This window comes from Drosophila kikkawai, chromosome 3L (assembly GCF_030179895.1).
Source record: "Drosophila kikkawai strain 14028-0561.14 chromosome 3L, DkikHiC1v2, whole genome shotgun sequence".
NCBI lineage: Eukaryota > Metazoa > Arthropoda > Insecta > Diptera > Drosophilidae > Drosophila > Drosophila kikkawai.
Genome location: NC_091730.1, coordinates 28,347,553 through 28,358,632, shown reverse-complemented (window position 1 = coordinate 28,358,632; position 11,080 = coordinate 28,347,553). Strand labels below are relative to the sequence as shown.

The window sequence follows — 11,080 nt, the reverse complement described above, 5'->3', positions numbered from 1 at the left end:
GTGAATACTTCTATAAATGAAACGCGTATGTTAAAAGTTTTTGACAAATGTAAATTTATTGTGTTTACTCAGACGCAAACATATATATACAAATACTAGCTATATTTATTTTACTTGCAATTCCTTTGTAAAATGAGACAAATGCGTAATTTTATGAGTAATGATAATATATTAAGTTACAAACAGTCTAAATAATATATAGATACATATATATATATATATATACCTATACTTGTAAATATTTAAATTATTAACATTAAGAATACATAAGTTATGAAAAAACTATTAATTTTAGAAAGTAATAAATTTTGTTTTAGTGAAAACTGGATTTATGTGTTTGCATGTCTAACTGAGCTTGAGCAATATTTTCTAAAGCTGACTGTATTTTATCCAGTAAAAGCTCTCCTTTTTGTACCACAATTTCAAGTTGAAGCGCTGTTTCTTGATTTTCCATTTCTAGTCTCTTAAGGCTAGAATTTTGTAACTCAATGGAACTGTCTTCATTTGGTAATGATTCAATTAAAGTGTCAATATCCTTGGCGCATCTTGCAATTAATTGCGCAAATAGCTGAGCATAATCCTCTTGAGGTTGATTAGAAGTTGGCGTTTGGGATCCAGTTCTGTCGAAATTGGCAAACTTACTTGGGTAAGATGTTTGTTGAATAACACCTATCGCATTGCAAAAGTGCTCCGCTTGCTGCAAAATAGAATGGTTAACATGCATTTTAAAAATGTTAAAAACATTTATACCTGATTGACAGTGTCTTGCAGCTGCGTTAGTCTGTCCGCCATCTTTGTAAATAAAACAAAACTGCACTGTATTTTATTTCGATAAAATAAAATATTCTATCGGCTCCTAGTATAGAAGACAACAAGGTGTTTCCACTATTCAAGCATTACCACTTTTGGGCGAAAACGAACCGTTTTCGTTTTTAGCTGCTCCGGTTTTCAGCAAATTTCTGCTTTCAGAATGTTTCGTTTTCTCATCGTTTCTCATGTTAGAACTAACTTGTGTTTTTGGTAATAAGCAAACAACGTGAAGTACTGCCTTTTATATTTACAATTGCCCTTTTTCTAAGCCAGAAAAAGCAAAAAAAATGCTAGAGTTAAGCAAATCTAGGCATCTAAGATGCTGCCACACTTTTCACAGTTTTAATTCCGGTGGTCTCAAATAATTATTTGGTTAATTTAAGTAATCAAATTAAATAGCATTATTTATAAACAACCATTTTGGCGCTCCTTTAAAGTTATTAATGTATTCATTTATAATTTATTATTATTTTTAACTGGCTGTATCGTTCCACCAACAATATGGCAACCTTGGCGATAACTTTTTGCTGTGAACTTATCGGCCTATCGCTAAAACGAGAAAACTGGTTGAACACGGCAAAAATTTTGTTATCAAATTTGAGGTGCGGTCAAAAATAAATATTTTTTTAAATAACTACATGCCAGAATGATCTTGTGCCTCCCAAGGGCTGAAGCTCGCCTTATATGTATAGAGCTCTGGAGCGGTCGAGTGTGGCTGTCGCACCCGAAGGAATTTGCCATAATAGTGTGGCCAGACGCCTATTGGGCCAGTGTGACCCTTTGTCTCTGATTATGGCGCGTTATTTGATTTGAATTTGAATTAGCGCTCTTGACTTGCGGGCAGTTTACTGTATTTCTTAATGTTTTCTTTGTTTCCTTGACTTCATGTTTTGTCTCTTAATTCTAGTTCTAACATATATATATTCTTTCCTTGTTTCTTTGACTTAATGTGTTTTGTCTCTTAATTCTATTTCTAACATATATAATATATATATACCATGTTTATATTTACTTATTTGTGCGTTGTACGTCACACTCCTCCCTCCTTTTGTAGGCGCTGTGTTCCACCAGCGTCACCTTGTTGGCTCTTGTCAAGTTGTCGCTCCATCCTGCGTGATCCATGCTGTGTTATTACCGGGGATATGCATTTTCCTACCTTCCATGGCCCGTCATATTTTGGCGCTAGTTTGGCGTTGAACTTGTCCGCCGCCTTGGAAAGTAAGTGCCGGCTTCCACTCTCGTTTACGCAAATTGTAGTACTGCCTCTGTCTTTCTGCTGCTTCTTGCATGTTCGCTGTGGCTTCTTCTCTAAGGTTGCTCAGCCTCTTCCATCTGGTAACCACACTTTCTGCCGTTAGTCCTGACCCGGCCGTTACGGCGTCGAAAACCGTGTTGGTGGCCTTAACTCCTTCCCAAATATCAGCTGCGCCGGGCTGAATTTGGTTGACTCGGACGTGCTGCTGTTGTACGCCAACATTAGCTCCGGTAGGTGCTCATCCCATTTCTTATGCTTCTCTTCTGCCAGTTGCGCTATCATCGTTTTTACGGTGCGATTGGTGCGCTCTGTTGGGTTTTCCTGGGGCGTGTACGGCGCCGTAAATTGTTGCCGCACGCCCCATTTTCCCATAGCGGTTTTTGTTTTCCGCCCCGTGAACTGGACCCCATTGTCCGAGATCAGTATCTTTAGCGCCCCAATTTTTGCTATTACCCTTTCTCTAAAGATTTTTAAGAACGCATCTGCGGTTGCCTGTCGGATTGCTGCAAGTTCTACCCATTTAGAGAATTTATCTACTATCACTAGCAACGACAAAATCCGACAAAATCGACACACATCGTTTCCCAGGGTGCATCCGCGATCCTTGTCAACATTTTGCCTGCTGTTTTCTGCTGAGATACTTTGTATCGCTGGCAGCACTGGCATTCCCTGACGAACCGTCTCACGTCCAAATTAATTGCCCTCTAAGTACATCTTGTACTTATTGATGCCTCAATATATCGCGAGGCATTCCTTTTCTGTGGCGCTGTGGGTCCGTTCCACGTTACTTACCGCGCCTTAGATGCTCTCGCTTGCTCCGTCCAATGACCACTGTCATCTAGGTAGGAAAACGCAAACGGTTCCATTTCCGGGCCTATTATCGTGTCTAGTGCCCGCTGGAATGTTGCTGGTGCTGTCGTCAATCCTGGAACAGCCCCCGCCCCGGTACTGTAAACACCGTGTATTGCTGGCTGTTTTTCTCCATTGGGATCTGCCAGTATCCTGATTATAGATCTATCGTAATTATGAAACTTGCTTCCCTTAATTGGTCCAGTATCTAATTCATCCTTGGTACCGGGTAACCGTCTTTCTCCGTTTTTTCGTTCAATAGTCGATAGTCTATCCACATCCTCCACGTGTTGTTTTTCTTTTTTACCAGTACCACTGGCGCGCTATATGGGCTGCGCGAAGGCTATATTAGCCCTAACGCCAACAACTCGTCCACCTGCTTAATTATTGCCTGTTGCTTTGGGTTTCGTGGATAATACCGTTGCCTTATAGGTCTGTCGTCCTTTAAGTATATCGTGTGTCTCGTAATGTTACTTACTCCCTGTAACCCCTGGAATACTTGCCTTTGACTTTTCAGGAACGCTTGTATTTCTGCATCTGATGGTTCTGGCATCTCGGTGTCGGTTCCATTGGCTGCAGGATCCACCTCACTTTCCCTGTCCTCTATGGTTGTTATTTCCAATTCCAACTTCCCGCACCGCAGCCAGGAAATCCATTCCTAAAAATATCCCGCCTGCGACCTGTTTCAGTATCAGGAATGTCAGGCTGAATGCTTTTCCCGCGAATTGGATATCTGCTGTGATCATTCAAAACAAATCAGTTGTTTTCCCGGTGCTGGCTCTAGACTTGTCACCTGAGCTGCCAGCTTTATCAGGCCTCCTGCGTTTCCCGGTCCTGTTCTGCAGCACTCCATTCTTCTGATGTCGTTTCTTCCACAGACCCGCATGGCCTTTCCAGCCGCATCGCGTCTGGTTTTCCGCTGCTTCAATCTCCTCCACTTCCTCTGCTAGTTTGAGGAACTCTGTCAGCGACCTAAATCCTGATCTCCGCGTGTAGAGCTTGATCTTGCTTCTACAGTAGGTAAATATGCGGTCGAGCTTTTCCTCCTCTGACAGTTTCGTCAATCGCATTAGCTTCCTTAGTCCCATCGCGTATTCCCTTACTGGTTCTGATTCCCGCCGTGTGATCTGTGTTTCCAGTCGTTCCTCATATCTTAGAGGCAGGAAGTACTCTAGCAGTTCCGCCGTTAGTTGCTTCCATGTACTGATTTTAGTTGGTTCCACCAGTTAATGGCGGCTCCTTCCAATTTGTACGGCATGGTCTGAATTAGCTAGTTCTCCTGAATACCGTATCCGGACGCCCACTGCTCCATTTTGTTTAAGAATTCCAGTGGGTTCGTCGTTCCTTGGTACCGGATGCCCCAGCTTCGTACTCGGTCAACCACCTCTGTTTCCATTCTCCACTCCATTTTTCTTTTTTTTTCTCGTTTTTCCATCGTTCTGTTTAGTTTCTCCTTTTTCGCTGCTCTGATCCGAGCTTTTGCGCTTGTTGTTTGTTCTTCCTCGCTGCTCTGCTCCTCTTCTCTGCTTTCCGGTCTTATCTCTGCCGGGTTTTTGTCCCTTCTGTATCTCACCGCTGATCCGGCGAGTTGCTGTCTTTGCTCCTCTTCCTCGAATATTACGATTTCCGGTATTATATCTGTTCGGCTCGAGGGGGGAAGACTTCCTTCAATTTCCAGATAGGCACAAAAAAAAACCACTTCCCGCGCCGCAGTCAGTGAAAAGAACACCGGAGTAGAAATATCGAAATCGCGCAAGAGAAAAATCACCACCAAATGCAAAGAAAGTAGGCCGGGGGGGGGGCGTGGTAATTTTCAATATATATAGAATCGTATGATCCGCTTTATTCGAGTTCTAATTAGGAAATAAAATGTACAAGCTGGAGTGGGAGATCAAACAACTAGGAGAGCGGGAGCGGCCGCTCAGCGATGCGACGATCGGCCAGAGCCGAAGCATCCGCTAGAAGAGCGGGAGCGAGAGAGCGAGCTGAGGAGCTTTGAAGAAGCGGGAGCGCTTCGGAGTCGCGGGGGGCGGGAACATAAGCTCCTGACCTGAACATTCTCCCCCCCTTGCGAGGATACGCAGCAAAATATCAGAAGTCCTTCGCTCGAGAAAGTGTTGGAGTCGCTGAGCGGTCGTCGGCATGTAGAAGTGTGTGATGATCCTGTCCACACGACTGGCATCGGTCGTTACTACGGCAAGATCCTCCAGAATGGTGGTGGGCCAAGCAGTTGACGCAGTATTTCCTGTCGATGACTGCCTGGAGCCGTTTCTTCGCATCAAGCCGAAGAAAACGGTGGCACTTCCGAAGAGGATGGTTCCCTTGACAGACTCGGCATTGGTAGGATGAAATACCTCGGGAACGTCTGCTTTTGCCGTCGTTGTATGGAACCCAGTAGTTGAAGGAGTCGGCCGCATTGGTCACTCGTGTAGAGAACGACGAAATCCGTTGGATAGGTGGAGATATTTGTCGGGTGTCATCACGAGGAATCGGAACACTGGAAGATGAGTCGCTTGGATGCAACAAAGTGTGATGCCGACCGTGACAAGTAAGACAATTGTGGGCGCTTGTGCAATTACGGAGTGGATGACCGCTTGCAAAGCAATTTAAGCACAACTGCTTTTTCGTGATATAAGATGATCGATCGACTATCGTCATCTGAAGGAAGCGTGGACACAAACGCACTGGATGGTTCTCTGCAGAACACAAATCGCATCTTTTGGACGTATGTAGAATCCTCGTACTAAAGGATTGTAGTACTCGTGGCGATGGGTTGGAACTTATCGGTTTAGATGAACGAAAACGTGTCACAGTAGGCTGGAGAGAATCTATGGCTTCCAGAGTTCTATAGCGCTCTGTTAGGAATGAATCAAGTTCCGGCCACGTAGGAATTTCGGTTTTTTGTTCGATGGATTGCTCCCATAATGAAAGCGTCAGCTTCGGAAGTTTTGTGGAGCACAAATAGACAAGGAGGCAATCCCAATTCTCAGTAGAAAGGCCGGAAATTCTCAGCGATGTTAGACAATTTTGGATTGTATTTTGCAGCTCCTTCAAGGCTGCCGAGGATTCGCGTTCAATGGACGCCATGTTAAATAATTTCCTAAGTTGATTGTTTACTAACGCGCGTTTATTTTCGAAACGATCGTGAAGCGCTGACCACGCGGATTGGAAGCCATCATTGGTCAGTGGAGACTTCGTAACGATGGCGTGAGCTTCGCCGCTAGTTTTGGCGTTTAAGTGGAAAAGCTTTTCCACTGGAGTTAAGTTGGAATTGTTCACGTACATGGCCGTAAACAGATCACGAAATGTGGGCCAGCGCAGATAATCTCCGTCGAAGATTCCTGTATTGCATGGCGGAAGATCGCAGCCCCTCGAGAATGTCTCTGGTGGCGGAGCTGCTCTTGCCTGTGAATTGGAGACGGACACGCGGTCAATGTCTTCGCTCAGCTTGGAAGCACATCTTTCGTACACCGCATAATAGTGTTCGTATTTATTTTGAAGTAGCGGAAGATTTCCGCTACTTCCCTCGTGAAGAGCTGCTCTGGAAACGGTCTCATACTCCCGTTCAACCTTTTCCCATAAGGACTGGATCTGATCTAGACGGATCTTTAATGTGAATGAATTGGGCTTGGAAGTGGATGCCGCAAAGATCTGGCTTTCAAATTGGATGAGACGGTTGCTAGTTGCTATAAACTCAAGCATAGCAACATCTAGAGGGCCGTTGGCTCTGGATATCTCCCTCTTCTGACTTGCGTCTAGGGGAATTGACCTTTGTCCTTCTGACATATTTATATTCCTTAGGGAGTAGGCAGGAGTGACCAACAAAGTAGGTGAATGAAGCTGCTGGATTGAGCAGAATTTTCAAAATAAAGGATGTTCGCAAGAATATGCTGTAGAATTCGAATGGTAGAATTATTTGCTCCCAGTACCGTCAACTAAATCGAAGGAGTAGCAATGTGAGACGGTAAAATCGAAACAAATATGGATTGCAAGAATATGCCGTAGAATTCGGATGGTAGATGGTGGAAATATACAATCTCAGAATTGCAAGTAAATACAGTGGAAAAAATTTACTTGACGTAGATGCGACGATAATCGAAAAATTATTTGTAGTGGAGCCAATATTAGCTGGAGCAAATGCGACGAGAATGGAAATTTATTTATATGTATAAATAATTGCGGAATGGAATTGCCGACTTGTTTATTATTTTCGTACTTAATAATAACCCAATAAATGCAAAGAAAATATATGGAGTACCCTTGATGGTCGCGGATATTTATCGCGTGCAAAACTTTAAAAATTATTAAATGCGCAATTAATTCGTTAATTATTAACAAAAAAAAAATTATTAATTGTATGGAAAAAGTAATTCGATCGGAATGGTGGGATCGGAACACCTGGCACTTTTTTTCTCAATTCAATGTTCGTTGTAAAGAATGTAAAGCTCTTGGTTATGTATGTATGTATGTATATAGCGCACCAATAAAATTCAGAAAAAAGACGGACACTGGCTTATAAAATTTTGTTTTAATATTTTATTCTTTATTTATTATGGTTTATTTTCTTGGTTCTCTTTATTTTTTTTAATGTTGTATGTAAATGTATGTGGAATGTAGAAAAATATAATATGGAATAATATAATAATATATGTGTATATATTAGCAGCGGACTGTATTCTTTATTATTTGTAATTTTTTATTATCGGAATCTTAATAATTTTGTCTTTTTATATTGTGTAAAATAAAATCAATGTCTTTATGTAGACAGATGTATGGACATATGTATGTATGAATTTTAATTTTCTGTCGGAACCGTTTTGTACATTGATGTACGGATATATGCCAATATGTAGAGGAAAGCGGACGAAAAAGAATATGGCGACGATCAAAACGGAGACGGATTGAAAATTGCAAAATGTAGGAAATGGAAAAACGAAATGGAAAATTCCTCAACTGCCGTTGTCAGGAAAACTCGCTCTTGGAGTCGACACGGAAATTAATCTTGCAGCAGAGTGACCGAAATTAATTGTTCGGACTACTGCTGAAGACCGGCAGTGAGGGGGCGACGGAATAATTCGTACTTATCTTGGAAAATATAAAACGCCGAGAACTGCTGGTGTGGAAGGAAAAAATCCGGAATCCAAAAATCCAAAAATCCAATAAAATCCGGAAATCCAAAAATCCACAAATCCGGCTCTGGAGGACCAAAATGTTCGGCTCGAGGGGGGAAGACTTCCTTCAATTTCCAGATAGGCACAAAAAAAAACCACTTCCCGCGCCGCAGTCAGTGAAAAGAACACCGGAGTAGAAATATCGAAATCGCGCAAGAGAAAAATCACCACCAAATGCAAAGAAAGTAGGCCGGGGGGGGGGCGTGGTAATTTTCAATATATATAGAATCGTATGATCCGCTTTATTCGAGTTCTAATTAGGAATTAAAATGTACAAGCTGGAGTGGGAGATCAAACAACTAGGAGAGCGGGAGCGGCCGCTCAGCGATGCGACGATCGGCCAGAGCCGAAGCATCCGCTAGAAGAGCGGGAGCGAGAGAGCGAGCTGAGGAGCTTTGAAGAAGCGGGAGCGCTTCGGAGTCGCGGGGGGCGGGAACATAAGCTCCTGCAGGAACAATATCTTTTGCCGGACTTCTGTCCCTCCTGTACCTTATCGTTAACTCGGCGAGCTAATCCGCTTGTTCCTTGCAACCACTTCAATCTGCTCGGGCGCCACTGTGACGGTTAGTCATTCCTGTGGCTCAAGGATGGCCAGGGTTCGTCTCAGAAATTTATTTGTTGTCTGGGTGGTTGCTGCAAGGAAATTCCCGAGCCGGGTTCCAGAGGAGAAGGCCGATAATTAGGTTATACTTGGACTGATCGATTTATTGTAGATAAGGGAAAAAGAGGTGATAAGAGAAAGATAAGATAGATAAGAGAAAGAGGTGAGACGGGGTTTGATCTGTAATTAGGAATATCCGCTCAGCCTCGCTGCACTTCGGAGTGGGTCGTCCTTCCCGAGATGCGTTTCGTCGCACTGGGGTCCGCTGTCCGCTCGCGTGCCGGGGTTCCGTGTGGCCGGGTTTTCTAGAGGGCAAGAGAGGGCCCTGAGGTCTCCCGAGTTAGGATATGGTTAGTGAAGGCCCTAAGGTCTTCCAAGTTAGGCTATGGTTAGTGAAGGCCCTAAGGTCTTTCAAGTTAGTGAAATGAGCGGAGGCCCTAAGGTCTTCCAACAATAGAGAAGTGTGCAGAGGCCCTAAGGTCTTCTAACAATAGAGAAGTGTGTAGAGGCCCTAAGGTCTTCTTAGATTGAGAAGTTTGTAGAGGCCCTAAGGTCTTCTAAAAGAGAGATGTTTTTAGAGGCCCTGAGGTCTTCTAAGATTGAGACGTGCACGGAGGCCCTAAGGTATACCGAGATATACAGGCCTGCTCCGGTAATCGTAAAATTTTTTCTATTTCGTTTTGGGCGAAATCGAACTGTTTTCGTTTTTAGCTGCTTCGGTTTTCGGCAAATTTCTGATATCGGAAGGTTTCGTTTTCTCATCGTTTCTCACTGCTCAAGCAGCTAACTTGTGTTTTTGGTAATAAGCAATCAACGTAAAGTACTGCCTATTATATTTACAATTGCCCTTTTTATAAGCCAGAAAATGGCAAAAAATGCTAGAGTTAAGTAAATCTAGGCATCTAAGATGCTGCCACACTTTTCACAGTTTTAATTCCGGTGGTCTCAAATAATTATTTGGTTAATTTGGACCATTTAAGTAATCACATTAAATAGCATTATTTATAAAGAACCATTTTGGCGGTCCTTTAAAATTATTAATGTATTAATTTATATTTTATAAGTATTTTTAACTGGCTGTTTCGTTACACCACGTTACACCACCACCAAACCAATATGGCAACCTTGGCGCCAAAACGAGAAAACTGGTTGAACACGGCAAAAATTTTGTTGTCAAATCTGAGGTGGGGTCAAAAATAAATTTTCTATAAAATAACTACCTGCCAGAATGATCTTATGGTGGTGTGGAATAAACATCAATAGACCACTAAGTAAACTATTTTTTTTCATTTTGTAAATAAGATCTGCTTTCATATAAAAAAGCCATTTACTTTTCATTCCGGCCAGAAAAAGGTGCCCGTTTTTCAAATCGAAAAAATCTTTTGTTTTCGATTACCGGAGCACCAATTTCTCGTTTTCAAAAACGAATACGAAAAAATCTTGCCGTTTTCGATTACCGGAGCAGGTCTGATTGTATGTTAATAAATTAAAGGAGTGTAAACATAAGAAAAATTTGCTTGCAAGAAATTTCGGGAGAAATTACTATACATTTCGGTCGGAAGCCAATGTAATCAAATAGTTTGAAGAAAATTCGGTAAAACTGACACGTATTGCTAGCAGTTTTTTTTTTAACAAACTCTATAAAGTAAATTAATAATTAAACTAAAATGCCGTTTGCTTGTTAAATACCAAATAACGGCTTTCGCCTTAACTACACTGATAGTATTATGACACTGCCGCATCCATTACAGATTTAATTGCAGATTTTTCAGCTCCATACGACTATTAGTCAATTATAATACAAGTTTAATACTTTGACAATCCACTAGCCGAAAAATCATTACACCTACATAAAATATAATAGATACCATTTTTGGTCCGATAACAAAATACTGTTCCTATGAAGAAAATTGTATATAAAAAGTTTATGCTTGTAGCACAACAGTCAAAATAATCAATGTCCAATCTAAGTATATCCACGTGGAATGTCAACGGCGTCTCACGGCATAAACTTGAACTAACACAATTTCTAAACGAAAACCACATCGACGCCATGCTACAGGTTGAAACGCACCTCACAAGCAGATACAACTTTCAGATAAGAGGTTATACCTTCCACCGCACAGATCATTCAGACGGTAAAGCCCACGGCGGGACCGGCATCCTTATCAGAGAACGCATTAAACACCACTTCCACCAAAGGTTTGCAACAAATTACTTGCAAGCTACGTCCATTAAAGTGCAGTCAGGTAACAGCAACCTTTGCATTGCTGCTGTCTACTGCCCACCTCGCTTTACAATCTCTGAAGGCCAATTCATGGACTTTTACAACTCTCTTGGAGATCGTTTCATAGCTGCAGGAGATTACAACGCCAAGCATACGCATTGGGGGTC

At 42.2% G+C, this 11,080-nt stretch overlaps 1 protein-coding gene and 1 long non-coding RNA gene across 2 annotated transcripts; one reads left to right on the top strand and one right to left on the bottom strand.

Moving 5' to 3' along the window:
• Window positions 1-30: 30 nt before the first annotated feature.
• MED21 (mediator complex subunit 21) lies at window positions 31-863 on the bottom strand. Its single transcript, XM_017164241.2, has 2 exons — window positions 751-863; window positions 31-697 (listed from the first exon to the last, which is right to left on the bottom strand). The coding sequence occupies exons 1-2, from the start codon at window positions 790-792 to the stop codon at window positions 314-316; spliced, it is 426 nt and encodes a 141-aa protein (XP_017019730.1). The 5' UTR covers window positions 793-863; the 3' UTR covers window positions 31-313.
• A 6,174-nt stretch (window positions 864-7,037) lies between these two features.
• On the top strand, window positions 7,038-8,106 carry LOC138928351 (uncharacterized). The gene is made up of 2 exons (XR_011444874.1): window positions 7,038-7,696; window positions 7,768-8,106. It is a non-coding gene; the product is annotated as an uncharacterized lncRNA (long non-coding RNA).
• The last annotated feature ends 2,974 nt before the right edge of the window (window positions 8,107-11,080 follow it).

Bases quoted from the DNA above. Each gene is read 5' to 3' on its own strand.
- MED21 (XM_017164241.2), bottom strand. From the start codon at position 792: ATGGCGGACAGACTAACGCAGCTGCAAGACACTGTCAATCAG. The intron at 698-750 runs GTATAAATGTTT...TCTATTTTGCAG, and splicing joins TGCAAGACACTGTCAATCAG to CAAGCGGAGCACTTTTGCAA.